This window comes from Lolium rigidum, chromosome 7 (genome assembly GCF_022539505.1).
Source record: "Lolium rigidum isolate FL_2022 chromosome 7, APGP_CSIRO_Lrig_0.1, whole genome shotgun sequence".
Taxonomy (NCBI): Eukaryota; Viridiplantae; Streptophyta; class Magnoliopsida; order Poales; family Poaceae; genus Lolium; species Lolium rigidum.
Genome location: NC_061514.1, coordinates 100147475 through 100169970, shown reverse-complemented (window position 1 = coordinate 100169970; position 22496 = coordinate 100147475). Strand labels below are relative to the sequence as shown.

General features: G+C 42.3%; 1 protein-coding gene across 1 annotated transcript in view; it reads left to right on the top strand.

Annotated features, from left to right (window-relative positions):
* Positions 1–15841, top strand: part of LOC124671749 (protein trichome birefringence-like 10) — a 42388-nt gene extending 26547 nt beyond the window's left edge. The window contains exon 5 of the mRNA XM_047208080.1: positions 15743–15841. Coding sequence (XP_047064036.1) covers positions 15743–15841 — 99 coding nt within the window. The remainder of the gene's footprint in view (positions 1–15742) is intronic.
* The last annotated feature ends 6655 nt before the right edge of the window (positions 15842–22496 follow it).

The window sequence follows — 22496 nt, the reverse complement described above, 5'->3', positions numbered from 1 at the left end:
GACGATGCAAGCTATTTTCCGGAGCCGTTGTCGGGAGGAAAGGTAAAAGGTACTCACACTCCGGTCCCGGGTAACTAAGTTATTTTCTACGGCGCCGTTGTAAGTGCTCGAAGCTATTTCCTTTAGATCCTGCAATTGCATCTTTTTGTTTCTTGTTTTTCACTAGTTAGGCATAATGGAAAGTAACAGTGAGCTTTTTAAGCTATTTCCTGAGTTAAGACATGGATTGTTTGATGCGAAAATTAAAAAACCTATGGAATATTATTTGCATGCTAGTAGTAATGATATTAGTATGAACGCTTTGAACACCATTGTTGCTAATACTATGGAAAATTCTAAGCTTGGGGAAGCTGGTTTTGATGAGCATGATATTTTTAGTCCCCCAAGCATGGAGGAGAAAATTTTCGTTGATGATACTTTGCCTCCTATTTATGATGATTATGATGATAGTAGTCTTTTGGTGCCACCTACTATGGAGAGTAAATTTTATTATGATTATACTATGCCTCCTACACTTGATGAGAATAATAATGATAGCTACTTTGTTGAATTTGCTCCCACTATTACTAATAAAATTGATTATGCTTATGTGGAGAGTAATAATTTTATGCATGAGACTCATGATAAGAATGCTTCATGTGATAGTTATATTGTTGAGTTTGTTCATGATGCTACTAAAAATCTTTATGAGAGAGGAAAATATGGTTGTAGAAATTTTCATGTTACTAAAACACCTCTCTATATGCTGAAATTTTTGAAGTTACACTTGTTTTATCTTTCTATGCTTGTTGCATTATGCTTCATGAATTTGTTTATTTACAAGATTCCTTTTCATAGGAAGTGGGTTAGGCTGAAATTTGTTTTGAATTTGCTTTTTGATGCTCTCTTTTGCTTCAACTCTTATTTCTTGGGAGTGCATCATTGAAATTGCTGAGCCCATCTTAATGGCTATAAAGAAAGAACTTCTTGGGAGATAACCCATGTCTTTATTTTTCTACTGTTTTGTTGTGTCTTGGAAGTTGTTACTACTGTAGCAACCTCTCCTTATCTTTATTTTATTGCATTGTTGTGCCAAGTGAAGTCTCTAATAGAAGGTTGATACTAGATTTGGATTTCTGCACAGAAACAGATTTCTTGCTGTCACGAATTTGGGCAGGGTTCTCTGTAGGTAACTCAGAAAAATCTGCCAATTTACGTGAGTGATCTCAGATATGTACGCAACTTTCATTTGTTTTGAGTTTTCTCATATGAGCAAGTTTAGTGCCCCAGAAAAATTTGTCTTTACGGACTTTTCTGTTTTGACAGATTCTGCCTTTTATTTCGCATTGCCTCTTTTGCTGTGTTGGATGAATTTATTTGTTCCATTAACTTTCAGTAGCTTTGGGCAATGTCCAGAAGTGTTAAGAATGATTGTGTCACCTCTGAACATGTGAATTTTTGACTATGCACTAACCCTCTAATGAGTTTGTTTTGAGTTTGGTGTGGAGGAAGTTTTCAAGGGTCAAGAGAGGAGGATGATATATGATTAAGAAGAGTGAAAAGTCTAAGCTTGGGGATGCCCCCGTGGTTCATCCCTGCATATTTCAAGAAGACTCAAGCATCTAAGCTTGGGGATGCCCAAGGCATCCCCTTCTTCATCAACAATTTATCAGGTTTCCTCTAGTGAAACTATATTTTTATTCCACCACATCTTATGTACTTTACTTGGAGCGTCTGTGTGCTTTTATTTTCGTTTTTGTTATTTTCATTCTCTGAATAAATGCTTGTGTGGGAGAGAGACACGCTCCGCTGGTTCATATGAACACTGGTGTTCTTAGATTTATTATTAATGTTCATGGCGAAGGTTGAAACTGCTTCGTTCATTGTTATTTGGTCGGTTCAGGAAATGTTGCATGTGGTAGTGGTATAATGAAATACTTGCATAATCTTGTAGATCATTGAGCTTTGATAACTTGATTCTTTGCAAACGTTTTGAGGTATTTAGATGGTAAGGCTTGCTGGATAAATAAGTTAAAATTAGTAGTGGATTGTTGTCTTTAAGCTTGTGTCGTACTACAAACTCTACTTAAATAGTTGAAGGTGTAGTTGGACTTGATAGCTTTCCATGTCTGAGAGTTCATCGTAATAACTAAGTTGTGCTGAAGGTCGAGGGAGCTAGCGGGGTACTTGTGCCACCGTGAACGGCCCTCCTTGGAGTAAATTTTAATCATGCTCTTAATGATGAACCTCGTTAGTTGTTTGCAATAAGCTTGTGAGTTCTTTTTGACTAATGTTAAGCTACGGTTTTTGGCACTTCCACCATCCAAATTTGCTAGCCTCTTCGGTACTGTGCATTGCCTTTTGCTCACATTGAGAATTGTGCATACTTCGCCAGTACATCCAAACCCGTGGGAGGACTTTCTCTTGTTCTCCTACACATAAGCCATACATCTCCTCAAAACAGCCACCATACCTACCTACCACAACATTTCCATAGCTGTTCTGAGATATATTGCCATGCAACTTCCATTTTACATTACATGACTTGTTGTCATTTATTATTTATATATTGCTTTGCATGATTCTATACAGCTGATGTGTGGTTTACCCATGTTACGCTAGATCATTGCACATCCTGCTACACTGGCAGAGGCATACAGTTTTATACATCATGTTTCATTCATTATGAGTTATTTGTACCAAAACGTGTGTTGTCATATTAGGATGTTGCCCCTAAAAGTGAAAAGAGCCATGGAGGCCATCAAAAAGAGAAAAAGAAAAGAAAGAAAAAAAATAGAAAAGAAAAAGAAAAAGAGAATAAAGAAAAAGGGGGTAGCATTACTATCTTTCATCCACACTTGTGCTCATGTTTTAGCACCTGCAGTATTCATAGTCATCATTTGTGCTCATGTTTAGCACCTATACTCCATATGAGAGAGTTTTCATGTTTTACTAGTATAACTATGTGGGGAATTTACACTATAGAACTTGGGTTGTATATTCCAATGATGAGCCTCCTCAAAAGTGCTCTAGGTCTTCGTGAGCAACCAAGTTGGATGCACCCCCACTAGTTCCATTGGAGAGCTTTCATACACATATAACTCTGTGTGCATCCGTTGCATGGCAATCACTACTCCTTGCATAGCTTCGATCATAAGACTTCCTCTTGTCTAATGATCACTTATAGCTTTGTAAGACTTTCTTTCATTGGCCTTCCAAACCCCCATTAACGTTCTCTTTGCCATAACATCCTCGTGCTAATACCAAATGCTTGCGCTCACCGGTTGAGTAGACTTTGAAACAGTTGATTCATGACGTTCATGTTTATTTTTACTTGACTGAATCCTTCTTATGTTGTGAAAATTTACTTGATGCTTGGAATGAAGGAGAGAACTGCTACGCTGGATACTTAAAACATCTTTAATGAACTTTGTACGGTTTCATGTCTTTAAAGCAATAGTTCATGAAAACTTCTAGCTTGTTTAACTCTTGCATTATCATCTCTTATATCAATATAGATATATACTTTGAATGATTTGATCTCAGCTCATATGCTTTACATCATTATTGGATCAAGATTATGTTGGTAGCATGTCACTTCAGAAATTATCTTTGTTATCGTTTACCTACTCGAGGACGAGTAGGAACTAAGCTTGGGGATGCTGATACGTCGCCAACGTATCGATAATTTCTTATGTTCCATGCTTGTTTTATGACAATACCTACATGTTTTGTTCACACTTTATATTGTTTTGATGCATTTTCCGGAACTAACCTATTGACAAGATGCCGAAGTGCCAGTTCCTGTTTTCTACTGTTTTTGGTTTCAGAAATCCTAGTAAGGAAATATTCTCGAAATTGGACGAAATCAACGCCCAGTATCTTATATTTCAAGGAAGCTTCCAGGGCACCGAAGAGGGACCATAGGGGAGCCCTGGTGGCCCCACACGTGGTGGCGGCGCGGCCAAGGGGGGGCGCCCCCTGGTGTGTGGAGTCACCAGACCCCCTCCGACTCCGCCTCTTCGCCTATAAGATGCCTCGTGACCTAAATCTTCGAGACGAATAAGCCACGAGACGAGAAACCTTCCAGAGCCGCCACCATCGCGAAGCCAAGATTCGGGGGACAGAAGTCTCTGTTCCGGCACGCCGCCGGGACGGGGAAGTGCCCCCGGAAGGCATCTCCATCATCACCACCGCCATCTTCATCACCGCTGCTGTCTCCCATGAGGAGGGAGTAGTTCTCCATCGAGGCTAAGGGCTGTACCGGTAGCTATGTGGTTAATCTCTCTCTCCCATGTACTTCAATACAATGATCTCATGAGCTTGATACGCGTACAACACGCGTCCGTTGGGAACCCCAAGAGGAAGGTGTGATGCGTACAGCGGCAAGTTTCCCTCAGTATGAAACCAAGGTTATCGAACCAGTAGGAGCCAAGAAGCACGTTGAAGGTTGATGGCGGCGGGATGTAGTGCGGCGCAACACCAGGGATTCCGGCGCCAACGTGGAACCTGCACAACACAACCAAAGTACTTTGCCCCAACGAAACGAGTGAGGTTGTCAATCTCACCGGCTTGCTGTAACAAAGGATTAACCGTATTGTGTGGAAGATGATTGTTTGCGTGAAAACGATGAGAACAAGTATTGCGAGTAGATTGTATTTCAGGTAAAGAGAATTGGACCGGGGTCCACAGTTCACTAGAGGTGTCTCTCCCATAAGATAAACAGCATGTTGGGTGAACAAATTACAGTTGGGAAATTGACAAATAAAGAGGGCATGACCATGCACATACATATCATGATGAGTATAGTGAGATTTAATTGGGCATTACGACAAAGTACATAGACTGCCATCCAGCATGCATCTATGCCTAAAAAGTCCACCTTCAGGTTATCATTCGAACCCCCTCCAGTATTAAGTTGCAAAGCAACAGACAATTGCATTAAGTATGGTGCGTAATGTAATCAACAACTACATCCTTAGACATAGCATCAATGTTTTATCCCTAGTGGCAACGAGCACAACACAACCTTAGAACTTTCGTCACATCGTCCCGGTGTCAATGCAGGCATGAACCCACTATCGAGCATAAATACTCCCTCTTGGAGTTACAAGCATCTACTTGGCCGGAGCATCTACTAGTAACGGAGAGCATGCAAGATCATAAACAACACATAGATATAACTTTGATAATCAACATAACAAGTATTCTCTATTCATCGGATCCCAACAAACGCAACATATAGAATTACGGATAGATGATCTTGATCATGTTAGGCAGCTCACAAGATCCGACAATGAAGCACAATGGGGAGAAGACAACCATCTAGCTACTGCTATGGACCCATAGTCCAGGGGTAGACTACTCACACATCACTCCGGAGGCGACCATGGTGGCGTAGAGTCCTCCGGGAGATGAATCCCCTCTCCGGCAGGGTGCCGGAGGCGATCTCCTGGATCCCCCGAGATGGGATCGGCGTTGGCGGCGTCTCTGGAAGGTTTTCCGTATCGTGCCTCTCGGTACTGGGGGTTTCACGACGGAGGCTATTTGTAGGCGGAAGGGCAGGTCAAGGTGGGGCACGAGGGGCCCACACCCTAGGTCGACGCGGCCAGGGCTTGGGCCGCGCCGCCCTATGGTGTCGCCACCTCGTGGCCCCACTTCGTCTCCTCTTCGGTCTTCTGGAAGCTTCGTGGCAAAATAGGACCCTGGGAGTTGATTTCGTCCAATTCCGAGAATATTTCGTTACTAGGATTTCTGAAACCAAAAACAGCGAGAACAACGAATCGGCACTTCGGCATCTTGTTAATAGGTTAGTTCCGGAAAATGCACGAATATGACATAAAGTGTGCATAAAACATGTAGATAACATCAATAATGTGGCATGGAACATAAGAAATTATCGATACGTTGGAGACGTATCAGCATCCCTAAGCTTAGTTCTCGCTCGTCCCAAGCGGGTAAAACGATAACACGGATAATTTCGGAGTGACATGCCATCATAATCTTGATCATACTATTTGTAAAGCATATGTAGTGAATGCAGCGATCAAAACAATGTATATGACATGAGTAAACAAGTGAATCATATAGCAAAGACTTTTCATGAATAGCACTTCAAGACAAGCATCAATAAGTCTTGCATAAGAGTTAACTCATAAAGCAATAATTCAAAGTAAAGGCATTGAAGCAACACAAAAGAAGATTAAGTTCCAGCGGTTGCTTTCAACTTATAACATGTATATCTCATTGATATTGTCAACATAGAGTAATATAATAAGTGCAATATGCAAATATGTAGGAATCAATGCACAGTTCACACAAGTGTTTGCTTCTTGAGGTGGAGAGAAATAGGTGAACCGACTCAACAATGAAAGTAAAAGAATGGTCCTCATAGAGGAAAAGCATCGATTGCTATATTTGTGCTAGAGCTTTGATTTTGAAAACATGAAACAATTTTGTCAACGGTAGTAATAAAGCATATGTATCATGCAAATTATATCTTACAAGTTGCAAGCCTCATGCATAGTATACTAATAGTGCCCGCACCTTGTCCTAATTAGCTTGGACTACCGGATCATCACAATGCACATGTTTTAACCAAGTGTCACAATGGGGTACCTCTATGCCGCACTGTACAAAGGTCTAAGGAGAAAGCTCGCATTGGATTTCTCGCTATTGATTATTCTCAACTTAGACATCCATACCGGGACAACATAGACAACGTGATAATGGACTCCTCTTTTATGCATAAGCATGTAACAACAATTAATAATTTTCTCATTTGAGATTGAGGATATATGTCCAAAACTGAAACTTCCACCATGGATCATGGCTTTAGTTAGCGGCCCAATGTTCTTCTCTAACAATATGCATGCTTAACCATAAGGTGGTAGATCTCTCTTACTTCGGACAAGACGAACATGCATAGCAACTCACATGAAATTCAACAAAGAGTAGTTGATGGCGTCCCCGAGTGAACATGGTTATCGCACAACAAGCAACTTAATAAGAGATAAAGTGCATAATTACATATTCAATACCACAATAGTTTTTAAGCTATTTGTCCCATGAGCTATATATTGCAAAGGTGATGATGGAATTTTAAAGGTAGCACTCAAGCAATTTACTTTGGAATGGCGGAAAATACCATGTAGTAGGTAGGTATGGTGGACACAAATGGCATAGTGGTTGGCTCAAGTATTTTGGATGCATGAGAAGTATTCCCTCTCGATACAAGGTTTAGGCTAGCAAGGCTTATTTGAAACAAACACAAGGATGAACCGGTGCAGCAAAACTCACATAAAAGACACATTGTAAACATTATAAGACTCTACACCGTCTTCCTTGTTGTTCAAACTCAATACTAGAAATTATCTAGACCTTAGAGAAACCAAATATGCAAACCAAATTTTAGCATGCTCTATATATTTCTTCATTAATCGGTGCAAAGCATATGATGCAAGAGCTTAAACATGAGCACAACAATTGCCAAGTATCACATTACCCAAGACATTTATAGCAATTACTACATGTATCATTTTCCAAATCCAACCATATAACAATTTAACGAAGAAGAAACTTCGCCATGAATACTATGAGTAGAAACTAAGGACATACTTGTCCATATGCTACAACGGAGCGTGTCTCTCTCCCATAAAGTGAATGCTAGGATCCATTTTATTCAAACAAAACAAAAAACAAAAACAAACCGACGCTCCAAGCAAAGCACATAAGATGTGACGGAATAAAAATATAGTTTCGGGGGAGGAACTCTGATAATGTTGTCGATGAAGAAGGGGATGCCTTGGGCATCCCCAAGCTTAGACACTTGAGTCTTCTTAGAATATGCAGGGGTGAACCACCGGGGCATCCCCAAGCTTAGAGCTTTCACTCTCCTTGATCATGTTGCATCATACTCCTCTCTTGATCCTTGAAAACTTCCTCCACACCAAACTCGAAACAACTCATTAGAGGGTTAGTGCACAATAAAAATTAACATGTTCAGAGGTGACACAATCATTCTTAACACTTCTGGACATTGCATAAAGCTACTGGACATTAATGGATCAAAGAAATTCATCCAACATAGCAAAAGAGGCAATGCGAAATAAAAGGCAGAATCTGTCAAAACAGAACAGTTCGTATTGACGAATTTTAAAATGGCACCAGACTTCTCAAATGAAAATGCCCAAATTGAATGAAAGTTGCGTACATATCTGAGGATCACTCACGTAAATTGGCATATTTTTCTGAGCTACCTACAGGGAGGCAGGTCGGAATTCGTGACGACAAAGAAATGCGATACTCGCGCAGTAATCCAAATCTAGTATGAACTTTTCTATCAACGACTTTACTTGGCACAACAAAACACAAAACTAAGATAAGGAGAGGTTGCTACAGTAGTAAACAACTTCCAAGACACAAAATAAAAACAAAGTACTGTAGGTAAAAACATGGGTTGTCTCCCATAAGCGCTTTTCTTTAACGCCTTTCAGCTAGGCGCAGAAAGTGTGTATCAAGTATTATCGAGAGACGAAGTGTCAACCTTACCTTGGGCTTTACCCTTACCTTTATTGTTTTTCTTTCCCTTTGATTTAGGAAATATATGATTTCCCCCCGGTATAGAGGTGAATTTCAGGGTGCCTTCTCCCACATCAATGACTGCTCCCAATAGTTTCGACGAGGGATCTTCCGAGTGTGATTTTTCCTGTCCCTACACATTCAACAACAAGATAATCAATGGATATTGTTCTTCCAAGAATGGTTGTATGCACACCTGCGGCTATTCCCTTAGGAATTATAATAGAGTTATTAATGAGAGTTATTTCTTCTCCTCCTTCATCGACTCCCCAAAGTTTCAAAGATTTATAAATGCTCTCAGGCATAAGGCAAAATTCAGACATAATATCACAGTTGGCACGAAGAGTTCGATCACCGATAACAATTTTAACGAGTAGGATCCCACAATGAAAGTTTAGAGTTCACTAAAACTTGTTCAAGACGATTACGAACATGGCAATAGTTATCATCCAAGCGAGATGTACTTATCTCGAGATTGTTTAATCTATTATAAATGCTAGTGAGGGCTGAATCAAAGTTATTAGCTGAATCATGTGATGCAAGCAACTTCTTTACGGCATTAAAAGCTTGATCCCCATTGCAATGAAGGAAATCTCCTCCTACTAAAGTATCCAAAGCATATCTATAGCGAATCATAAGACCAAAATAAAAATTACTAAGGAGCAAACTTAGAGTCATTTGAGGTTCAGTTTTACGATAAGAAATAAAAATTCTAGACCAAGCATCCTTAAAACTCTCCTCATCCCCTTGTTTAAAAGTGAAGACTAATTCTTCAGGCGAAGAAGTAACAGGTTCAGAGCTAGACATGGTAACAAAAGTAACTAAATATTTTATTTTTTTATTTTTAATATAGAGTGCAAGACAGTAAATAAAGCAAACTAGATAAAGTAAATGCAAGTAACTAATTTTTGTGTGTTTCTGATATAGCAAACAGGATAGCAAATAAAATAAAACTAGCAACTAATTTTTTTTGTATTTTGATTTAGTGCAGCAAACAAAGTAATAAATAAAACTAAGCAAGACAAAAACAAAGTAAAGAGATTGAGAAGTGGAGACTCCCCTTGCAGCGTGTCTTGATCTCCCCGGCAATGGCGCCGAGAAAAGCTGCTTGATACGCGTACAACACGCGTCCGTTGGGAACCCCAAGAGGAAGGTGTGATGCATACGGCGGCAAGTTTCCCTCGGTATGAAACCAAGGTTATCGAATCGGTAGGAGCCAAGAAGCACGTTGAAGGTTGATGGCGGCGGGATGTAGTGCGGCGCAACACCGGGGATTCCGGCGCCAACGTGGAACCCGCACAACACAACCAAAGTACTTTGCCCCAACGAAACGAGTGAGGTTGTCAATCTCATCGGCTTGCTGTAACAAAGGATTAACCGTATTGTGTGGAAGATGATTGTTTGCGAGAAAAGAGTAGAACAGTATTGCGGTAGATTGTATTTCGGTAAAGAGAATTGGACCGGGGTCCACGGTTCACTAGAGGTGTCTCTCCCATAAGATAAACGGCATGTTGGGTGAACAAATTACAGTTGGGCAATTGACAAATAAAGAGGGCATGACCATGCACATACATATCATGATGAGTATAGTGAGATTTAATTGGGCATTACGACAAAGTACATAGACCGCCATCCGAGCATGCATCTATGCCTAAAAAGTCCACCTTCGGGTTATCATCCGAACCCCCTCCGGTATTAAGTTGCAAAGCAACGAGACAATTGCATTAAGTATGGTGCGTAATGTAATCAACAACTACATCCTTAGACATAGCATCAATGTTTTATCCCTAGTGGCAACAGACACAACACAACCTTAGAACTTTACGTCACTTCGTCCCGAGTGTCAATGCGGGCATGAACCCACTATCGAGCATAAATACTCCCTCTTGGAGTTACAAGCATCTACTTGGCCGGAGCATCTACTAGTAACGGAGAGCATGCAAGATCATAAACAACACATAGATATAACTTTGATAATCAACATAACAAGTATTCTCTATTCATCGGATCCCAACAAACGCAACATATAGAATTACGGATAGATGATCTTGATCATGTTAGGCAGCTCACAAGATCCGACAATGAAGCACAATGGGGAGAAGACAACCATCTAGCTACTGCTATGGACCCATAGTCCAGGGGTAGACTACTCACACATCACTCCGGAGGCGACCATGGCGGCGTAGAGTCCTCCGGGAGATGAATCCCCTCTCCCGGCGGGTGCCGGAGGCGATCTCCTGGATCCCCCGAGATGGGATCGGCGTTGGTGGCGTCTCTGGAAGGTTTTCCGTATCGTGGCTCTCGGTACTGGGGGTTTCGCGACGGAGGCTATTTGTAGGCGGAAGGGCAGGTCAAGGTGGGGCACGAGGGGCCCACACCCTAGGTCGGCGCGGCCAGGGCTTGGGCCGCGCCGCCCTATGGTGTCGCCACCTCGTGGCCCCACTTCGTCTCCTCTTCGGTCTTCTGGAAGCTTCGTGGCAAAATAGGACCCCGGGCGTTGATTTCGTCCAATTCGAGAATATTTCGTTACTTGGATTTCGAAACCAAAAACAGCGAGAAAACAACAAGCGGCACTTCGGCATCTTGTTAATAGGTTAGTTCCAGAAAATGCACGAATATGACATAAAGTGTGCATAAAACATGTAGATAACATCAATAATGTGGCATGGAACATAAGAAATTATCGATACGTTGGAGACGTATCAGAGCTACCTTACATGATTGAGATCCATATGATGAGCTTTGTAATCTAGATGTCGTTATGCTATTCAAGTGGATTTTACTTATGTGATCTCCGGAGACTCCTTATCCCACGTGTGTAAAGGTGACGGTGTGTGCACCGTATGGGTCTCTTAGGCTATATTTCACAGAATACTTGTTCACTAAGTTATGATTTGAGTTGGATGTCTCTATGAAATTGTGGTGTGTTAAAACCTCCTATGAATGCTCACAGTGACTGGGGTGTTTATTAGTACTTGGGAATACATCTTTTAGGTTTGCCTACATGATGAATTAGTGTTCGTTATCTTGCCAGAGAGTAATTCAGAATAGCATAGTGAAGTGCTTATATTTATATTCCATTATGATTGCAATGTTGAGAGAGTCCACTAGTGAAAGTATGATCCCTAGGCCTTATTTCTAAGCATCGAATCTCCGTTTATTTACTGTTCTGTTGCATGTTTACTCGCTGCCATATTTATTTCAGATTGTTATTGCCACTCATATACATCCATACCACTTGTATTTCACTATCTCTTCGCCGAACTAGTGCACCTATACATCTGACAAGTGTATTAGGTGTGTTGGGAACACAAGAGACTTCTTGTATCATGATTGCAGAGTTGCTTGAGAGGGATATCTTTGACCTCTTCCTCCCTGAGTTCGATAAACCTTGGGTGATCCACTTAAGGGAAAACTTGCTGCTGTTCTACAAACCTCTGCTCTTGGAGGCCCAACACTGTCTACAGGAATAGAAGCCAACAGTAGACAGCACATAACACACATGTATCAATGTTTCAGTTAATACAATTATAGCATGGTATGCAAACATTTATCATAAACACAAAGATATATAATAACCATTTTATTATTGCCTCTTGGGCATATCTCCAACAGGACTCTCATGAAGCACCCCGATCATTGCCGCAATGTTATCGGCACCAAATGGGTCTTCAAGAAAAATCAAGATGAACATGGCATCGTCATCCGCAACAAAGTAATATTGGTGGCACAAGGCTATTCTCAAGTAGAAGGCGTGGACTTTGGCGAGGCATTTGCACCCGTTGCGAGGCTCGAGTCCATCTGTATTCTTTTGGCCTTTGCCGCTCACTATGGGTTCAAACTACAACAAATGGACGTAAAGAGTGCTTTTCTTAATGGTCCTTTGCATGAGGAGGTGTATGTGAAGCAACCCCCAGGGTTCGAGGACCCCCATTTCCCGGACCATGTCTTCAAGCTTAATAAGGCTCTATATGATCTCAAACAAGCTCCTAGAGCTTGGTATGAGTGATAACCCACAAGAATAGGGGATCGCAACAGTTTTCGAGGGAAGTAAAACCCAAATTTATTGATTCGACACAAGGGAAGGTAAAGAATACTTATAAGCCTTAACAACTGAGTTGTCAATTCAGCTGCACCTGGAAAAGCACTAGTAACAGGGGTGATGTGAAAGCAGCAGTAATATAAGAGCAATAGTAACAGTAACATAGCAGCAGTAGCAGTAACACAGAGGCAATGGCACGAGAAAATAGTTGATACTACTTCCAATGTCATATAGGACCGAGTATATGATGATGAGAGATGGACCGGGGTTCCCAGCTATCTACACTAGTGGTAACTCTCCAATAACAAGTGACAAGTGTTGGGTGAACAAATTACAGTTGGGCAATTGATAGGATTGAAAGCATTAAGACAGAACATCAAGATTATTAATCATGTAGGCATGTTTTCCATATATAGTCATACGTGCTCGCAATGAGAAACTTGCATAACATCTTTTGTCCTACCAGCCGGTGGCAGCCGGGCCTCAAGGGAATCTACTGGCTATTAAGGTACTCCTTTTAATAGAGCACCGGAGCAAAGCAATAACACTTGGTGAAAACATGTGATCCTCATATCACAGCCTTCCCCTCCGGTTGTCCCAATTTCTGTCACTTTGGGGCCTCGGGTTCCGGACAGCAATATGTGCAAACAACTTGTAGATACAATCTAAGCAATAAGTATAGAGGTTAAATCTAAGATCATGCCACTCGTGCACTAGTGACAAGCATTAAACACAACAAGATTGCAGCAATAATAACTTCACAAACTTTATAGATAGACTAATCATAATGTATCATCCATCGGATCCCAACAAACACAACACCGATTACATCAGATGAATCTCAATCATGTAAGGCAGCTCATGAGATCATTGTATTGAAGTACATGGGAGAGAGTACCAACTAGCTACAGCTAGAACCCGTAGTCCATGGGGGAACTACTCACGGAGCATGATGGAGGCGGTGGCGTCGATGGTGATGGCTTCCGGGGGCACTTCCTTCCCCGTCCCGGCGGCGTGCCGGAACAGAGATTATGTCCCCCGAATTGGAGTTTCGCGATGGCGGCGGCGCCCCTGGAGTCTTTCTGGAGTTTCGTCAATCCGTATCGCGTTTTTAGGTCGAAAGGGCTTATATAGGCGAAGAGGCGGCACAGGAGGGCGCCTGGGGGTCCCACCCCATAGGGCGGCGCGTCCCCCTTCCAGGCCGTGCCGGCCTATGGTCTGGGGGCCCCAGGCCTCCCCTCTGACTCCCCTTCGGTGTCCTGGTCCGTCTCGGTGAATTATGATGTTTGGTCTTCGTTTCGTCGAATTCCGATAATATTGCCCGAACAGCCTTTCTAGAACCAAAAACAGCAGAAAACAGGAACTGGCACTTCGGCATCTTGTTAATAGGTTAGTTCCGGAAAATGCATAAAATCATTATAAAGTGTGAGCAAAACATGTAGGTATTGTCATAAAACTAGCATGGAACATCAGAAATTATAGATACGTTGGAGACGTATCAATGAGCACCTAAGGTAATTGCTTGAAGACCGTGGTTTCGAAGTGGGGAAAATCGATCCCACTATTTTTACTAAGAAAGTCAATGGGGAGCTCTTCATATGCCAAATCTATGTAGATGACATCATATTTCGCTCAACTAACACAAAGTTTAATGATGAGTTTGCCAAGTTAATGACTAATAGGTTCGATATGTCAATGATGGGGGAATTCAAGTACTTCCTTGGATTCGAGATCAAGCAAATGCGTCAAGGCACCTTCATCAATCAAGCAAAGTACGTTCAAGACATGCTCAAGCGCTTCGATATGAAGGGGGCCAACGGTATAGAAACCCCAGTGCACTTAAAGTGTCAACTCACACTCGACGAGACCAGCAAGGCGGTGGACCCCAAGCTCTACCGCTCGATGATAGGTTCGCTTATTTACCATTGTGCTTCTCGTCCGGACATCATGTTGAGTGTTGGTATGTGCGCACGGTTTCAAGCAAATCCGAAGGAAAGCCATATCATGGCAGCGAAGATGATCTTTTGATATTTAGTTGATACCCCAAATTTTGGACTGTGGTATCCAAGGACACGGACTTCTCATTGGTTGGCTTCACAGATTCGGATTGGGCGGAGACAAGGTTGATAGGAAGTCTACATCCGGCGCTTGTCACTTCCTTGGGAGATCTTTGCTGTGTTGGTACTCGAAGAAGCAAAATTGTGTCTCCATTTCTACCGCAGAAGCCGAGTATGTTGCCGCGGCGAGTAGTTGTGCTCAAATCTTATGGATGAGGCAAACCTTGCGGGATTATGGACTTGAGTATAGCAAGGTCCCTATTTTGTGTGATAACGAGAGCGCCATCAAGATCGCCTACAATCCAGTACTCCATGGCAAGACGAAGCACATTGAGATAAGAAATCACTTCATTCGGGATCACGTTGCTCGAGGAGATATTGTTCTATCCTTCATTAGCACGAAGGGGCAATTGGCGGACATCTTCACAAAGCCCTTGGATGAGAAGTGTTTCGTTGAGTTGAGGCATGAGCTAAATATCATGGATCCGTCGAACTTTGCTTGACCGTCGTGCGCACATACCACTCTTTAGCTAATGTCTTGATGGAAAGCACACATGAACATAGGGGGAGTGCGGTTTAAACTTATTGAACTATCCCTCCCCCCATAATGCATAAGGCAATCCAAAACATACTCTATTTGTCAAATAAGTGACTAATGAGCTTCATGTTGAGTCTTAGTTGTGAGTCCTAGATACATATACGCGACCTCACGCTATTATACTCTTACACGGTGGCCTCGACCACCAACCTCCTCCTTGAGGAGTTTTTGGTTCTCTTTGGTTCTTCTTGATTTTCTTTGACTTTCTTTTGTTTTTCTTTCCCATTTGCTTTTGGTTTTCATTTCTCCATGTTATTTGTGGGAGATTCACCCAAGCTTGGCTTTTCATGTTGATTCTTGCAAGCTTGGTTGAGTATACCTTACCAGTTTCTCCATCTAATCCTAAGCCAATACCCACCTCTTGAGCCATTTCCGTCTAAAAGCACAAGCCTACACCATAATCTGAGTTTTCTGAGCTTTGGAGACCGGTACTACCGGTTGTCGGGCTGGTACTACCACCCCTTGCAGTTTCCTGACGAATGTCAGGATTTTTCCCAGGAGCGGTACTACCGCCCGAGGTACTGGTTAAGTACCAAAAAGCGGTACTGCCGCTCTTGCGACCGGTACTACCGCATCCGTCTTTGACTTAAGGTACCGGGTGGGGACGTATCTATTCAATCATCACTTTCCCCCACCCACATCAAGTCAAAGGCGGCGCCCAAGCTCAGGAGACTCGAGGAGACCAGCCCCGATCTCCTCCTCCGGCCATCTCCGGTCAATTCTTCTCCGTGGAGAAGCTTCCCCACCCTCTTCCTCACCATGGCCTCCGGTATGAACTTGAACCTCTCTTTAGGGTTTGTTGGATTCCCTAGATGCATAAGTTAGGGTTTTTTGGAGTTCTTGGTGGAGAATCATCCTAGAAAGCTTTTCCATGTAGAGGGATACTAGCTAGCAACACTAGGTGAAATTTGGGCCTCAATGCTATGGATCACTACCAAGATCTAGTGGTGAAGTGCTCGAGCGGTAGTACCGGTCATTCGTGACCAGTACTACCTGTTCAAGCGGTACTACTGGGCTGGGTTGCGGTACTGCCGCCCAGTGCAGTTTCACTTTTGTTGCTTGTTAGTGTCCTTTTTTCGTTTCAACTCCGAGGCTTGTGCACTTAACCCCTATTCCCCTACAACCTATGTTGTTCACAGGTTCATCCAATCCCCGTGGTGGCGCCAAGGTCAAGCCTCCCGTCCCTCATCGTCATAGGGAGCAAGAGGAAGAGGACATTGTTTTGCCAAGGACTACGAAGCGTCAAAGGTCAGCTGCAGCCAACAAGAGGACCACCTTGGGTCCCCAAAAGCATATGAGTGGACTTACCAAGGCCCAATTCTTGGAGATAAGGAAGATCAAACCGTACTTGGTGCCAAAGAATCACCGGCTGTGCTCCAACGACCACTTCTACCATCCAAACCAAGAGAGGATATACAACGAGATCTATGGTGCGAAGGAGTTCAATTGCTTCCCCCAATACTCTATCTCAATGGACAAGCTCCCTCTAAGCCCGAATACTTTGGTGAGGCACTTAGATATGCAAGGAGCAAGGACTTATCCCCTTGATGACCTTCACATACAACTACTCCAAGGAGGTGATTTTCCAATTCTATGCAACCGTGGCGTTCCTTGAAGATAAGTTTGGCGTCCTCTCTCTCAAGTGGATGACCAAGGAGCATGTGATGGAGGACACATGGGAGGAGTTTGCAAATGGCATTGGTTATCGTCTCCCCGACAATGATATCAACTTCTTCCGGATTCATCTCCAACAAAAGCCAATGAGCAAGGACAAGATGATTAAGCTCTACCTCCCCGGGCGTGCACTTTGCGGTAGTGCCTATGACCTCCTTCCAACATATGACATCATGAACCGCATCTACCGCAACACCATCAAACCCAAGCACACCGACCACGATGAAGTGCATGGTTTCCTTGTCATCCTCCTTGTGCGTACTCAAGCGAACAAGGGCCGAGGCAAGCAATTGGACGTCATGGACTACATATGACATGAGATGCAAGATTGTGCCTTCCTCCGCAAGCTTCCCCAATATGAACCATACATCATGAGGCTCATTTGCCTCAAGTGGTAGCGATCTAACCATGGAGACCTCCTCGATCAATGCTCATCAATCACCCTCCACCGTGAGCAGAGCCTCACCGTCAAGAATCACTCTTCACCAAGGTATGGCAAGAATGCTCCCAAGGACAAGGAGGAGGAGGAGGCCGATAGCGATGACTCCGAATTTGTGCCCAACTACGTCAAGACCAAAGGCCTCTTCTCCAAGCTCACCGCTCGCCTCAAGAAGTCTTTTTGCTTCAAGGAAGACCTACAAGACAAGATGTACAAGGCCCACGTCGACAACAAGAAGATTCATCAACGCCAAAAGGCTATGATGGTTCACTTGGGTCTCCCCATCTCTGATGGCTCCAAGAACAACATCACCCCTCCCGGAGAGTGGAAGTCCAAGCACACATGGTCGAGCTCCGAGGACTCCATTCCCGAGCGCATCGTGCGTCCCTCTCCACCACCTCATGGCAAGGGCCAAGCTGAAGATGAAGACGAAGATGAGGAGGAGGAGGAGGAGGAGGACTGATGTCTACGCCCCCTCCTTTTCCTGTAGACAGTGTTGGGCCTCCAAGAGCAGAGGTTTGTAGAACAGCAGCAAGTTTTCCCTTAAGTGGATCACCCAAGGTTTATCGAACTCAGGGAGGAAGAGGTCAAAGATATCCCTCTCATGCAACCCTACAACCACAAAGCAAGAAGTCTCTTGTGTCCCCAACACACCTAATAGGTGCACTAGTTCGGCGAAGAGATAGTGAAATACAGGTGGTATGAATATATATGAGCAGTAGCAACGGTGCCGTAAAATAGCTTGTCTGGCGTGTAGTTGATGGTTGTAGTATTGCAGCGAGTAGTAACGCAATAAAACAAGTAAACAAGCAGCGATAGCGATATTTAGGAACAAGGCCTAGGGATTACACTTTCACTAGTGGACACTCTCAACATTGATCACATAACAGAACCGATAAATGCATACTCTACACTCTTGTTGGATGATGAACACATTGCGTAGGATTACACGAACCCTCAATGCCGGAGTTAACAAGCTCCACAATTCAATGTTCATATTTAAATAACCTTAGAGTGCATGAAAGATCAATTTGACTAAACCAAGTACTAGCATAGCATGCACACTGTCACCTTCATGCTATGTAGGAGGAATAATACACATCAATACTATCATAGCAATAGTTAACTTCATAATCTACAAGAGATCATAATCATAGCATAAACCAAGTACTAACACGGATGCACACACTGTCACCATTACACCGTGCAGGAGGAATAAAACTACTTTAATAACATTACTAGAGTAGCACATAGATAAATTGTGATACAAAATACATTGCAATCATAAAGAGATATAAATAAGCACTTCACTATGCCATTCATAACGGTGAATAAGTATTCTCGTGAAATATAGCCTAAGAGACCCACACGGTGCACACACTCGTCACCTTTACACACGTGGGACAAGGAGTCTCCGGAGATCACATGAGTAAAATTCACTTGACTAGCATAACGACATCTAGATTACAAGTATCATCATATGAATCTCAATCATGTAAGGCAGCTCATGAGATTATTGTATTGAAGTACATAGGAGAGAGATGAACCACATAGCTACCGATACTGACCCCGAGCCTCGATGGAGAACTACTCCCTCCTCATGGGAGCAGAAGCGGTGATGAAGATGGCGGTGGAGATGGCAGCGGTGTCGATGGAGAAGCCTTCCGGGGGCACTTCCCCGTTCCGGCGGCGTGCCGGAACAGAGACTCCTGTCCCCCAGATCTTGGCGTCGCGATGGCGGTGGCTCTGGAAGGTTTCTGTGGGTTTCGTCGAACGTCATAGGGTTTTCGCGACGGAGGATTTAAATAGGCGGAAGGGCAGCCTCGGAGGGGGCCTGGGGCCACCACACCATAGGGCGGCGTGGCCCCCCCTCTGGCCGCGCCAGGGTGTAGTGTGGGGCCCCCAGGGCTTCCCTCTGGCGGCTCTCGGGTGTTCTGGATGCTTCCGGGCAAAATAGGAACCTGGGCGTTGATTTCGTCCGATTCCGAGAATATTTCGTTACTAGGATTTCTGAAACCAAAAACAGCGAGAAAACAACGAATCGGCACTTCGGCATCTTGTTAATAGGTTAGTTCCAGAAAATGCACGAATATGACATAAAGTGTGCATAAAACATGTAGATAACATCAATAATGTGGCATGGAACATAAGAAATTATCGATAGATCGGAGACGTATCAGCATCCCCAAGCTTAGTTCTGCTCGTCCCGAGCAGGTAAAACGATAACAAAGATAATTTCTGGAGTGACATGCCATCATAACCTTGATCATACTATTTGTAAAGCATATGTAGTGAATGCAGCGATCAAAACAATGTATATGACATGAGTAAACAAGTGAATCATATAGCAAAGACTTTTCATGAATAGTACTTCAAGACAAGCATCAATAAGTCTTGCATAAGAGTTAACTCATAAAGCAATAATTCAAAGTAAAGGTATTGAAGCAACACAAAGGAAGATTAAGTTTCAGCGGTTGCTTTCAACTTATAACATGTATATCTCATGGATATTGTCAACATAGAGTAATATAATAAGTGCAATATGCAAGTATGTAGGAATCAATGCACGAGTTCACACAAGTGTTTGCTTCTTGAGGTGGAGAGAAATAGGTGAACTCGACTCAACAATGAAAGTAAAAGAATGGTCCTCCATAGAGGAAAAGCATCGATTGCTATATTTGTGCTAGAGCTTTGATTTTGAAAACATGAAACAATTTTGTCAACGGTAGTAATAAAGCATATGTATCATGTAAATTATATCTTACAAGTTGCAAGCCTCATGCATAGTATACTAATAGTGCCCGCACCTTGTCCTAATTAGCTTGGACTACCGGATCATCACAATGCACATGTTTTAACCAAGTGTCACAAAGGGGTACCTCTATGCCGCTCTGTACAAAGGTCTAAGGAGAAAGCTCGCATTGGATTTCTCGCTATTGATTATTCTCAACTTAGACATCCATACCGGGACAACATAGACAACGGATAATGGACTCCTCTTTTATGCATAAGCATGTAACAACAATTAATAATTTTCTCATATGAGATTGAGGATGTATGTCCAAAACTGAAACTTCCACCATGGATCATGGCTTTAGTTAGCGGCCCAATGTTCTTCTCTAACAATATGCATGCTTAATCATAAGGTGGTAGATCGCTCTTACTTCAGACAAGACGAACATGCATAGCAACTCACATGAAATTCAACAAAGAGTAGTTGATGGCGTCCCCAGTGAACATGGTTATCGCACAACAAGCAACTTAATAAGAGATAAAGTGCATAAGTACATATTCAATACCACAATAGTTTTTAAGCTATTTGTCCCATGAGCTATATATTGCAAAGGTGAATGATGGAATTTTAAAGGTAGCACTCAAGCAATTTACTTTGGAATGGCGGAAAAATACCATGTAGTATGTAGGTATGGTGGACACAAATGGCATAGTGGTTGGCTCAAGTATTTTGGATGCATGAGAGGTAATCCCTCTCGATACAAGGCTTAGGATAGCAAGGCTTATTTGAAACAAACACAAGGATGAACCGGTGCAGCAAAACTCACATAAAAGACATATTGAAAACACTATAAGACTCTACACCGTCTTCCTTGTTGTTCAAACTCAATACTAGAAATTATCTAGACTTTAGAGAGACCAAATATGCAAACCAAATTTTAGCATGCTCTATGTATTTCTTCATTAATGGGTGCAAAGCATATGATGCAAGAGCTTAAACATGAGCACAACAATTGCCAAGTATCACATTACCCAAGACATTATAGCAATTACTACATGTATCATTTTCCAATTCCAACCATATAACAAATTAACGAAGAAGAAACTTCGCCATGAAAATTAAAAGCTAAGAACACATGTGTTCATATGAACCAGCGGAGCGTGTCTCTCTCCCGCACAAGCATTTATTCAAACAAAAATAAAAAACAAAAACAAACCGACGCTCCAAGTAAAGCACATAAGATGTGACCGAATAAAAATATAGTTTCAGGGGAGGAACCTGATAATGTTGTCGATGAAGAAGGGGATGCCTTGGGCATCCCCAAGCTTAGACGCTTGAGTCTTCTTGATATATGTAGGGGTGAACCACCGGGGCATCCCCAAGCTTAGACTTTTCACTCTCCTTGATCATAGTATATCATCCTCCTCTCTTGACCCTTGAAAACTTCCTTCACACCAAACTTCTCATAAACTTCATTAGAGGGGTTAGTACATAATCAAAAACTCACATGTTCAGAGGTGACACAATCATTCTTAATACTTCTGGACATTGCTCAAAGCTACTGGAAGGTAATGGAACAAACAAATCCACCCAACACAGCGAAAGAAGCAATGCGAAATAAAAGGCAGAATCCGTCAAAACAGAACAGTCCGTAAAGACGAATTTTTAATAAATACTTCCACTGCTCGGATCAGAAAACTCAAAACTAATGAAAGTTGCATACATATCTGAGGAACACGCATGTAAATTGGCATATTTTTCTGATTTTTCTACAGAGAAAACAGCCCAGATTCGTGACAGATAGAAATCTGTTTCTGCGCAGAAATCCAAATCTAGTATCAACCTTCGATTAGAGGCTTCACTTGGCATAACAAAACACAAAACTAAGATAAGGAGAGGTTGCTACAGTAGTAAACAACTTCCAAGACACAAATATAAAACAAAGTACTGTAGCAAAATAACACATGGGTTATCTCCCAAGAAGTTCTTTCTTTATAGCCATTAAGATGGGCTCAGCGAGTTTTAATGATGCACTCGCAAGAAATAGTATTTGAGGCAAAAGAGAGCATCAAGAGGCAAATTCAAAACACATTTAAGTCTAACATGCTTCCTATGCATAGGAATCTTGTAAATGAACAAGTTCATGAAGAGCAAAGTGACAAGCATAGGAAGATAAAACAAGTGTAGCTTCAAAAATTTCAGCACATAGAGAGGTATTTTAGTAACATGAAAATTTCTACAACCATATTTTCCTCTCTCATAATAACTTTCAGTAGCATCATGAGCAAACTCAACAATATAACTATCACATAAGGCATTCTTATCATAAGTCTCATGCATAAAATTATTACTACCCACATAAGCATAATTAATTTTATTAGTTGTAGTGGGAG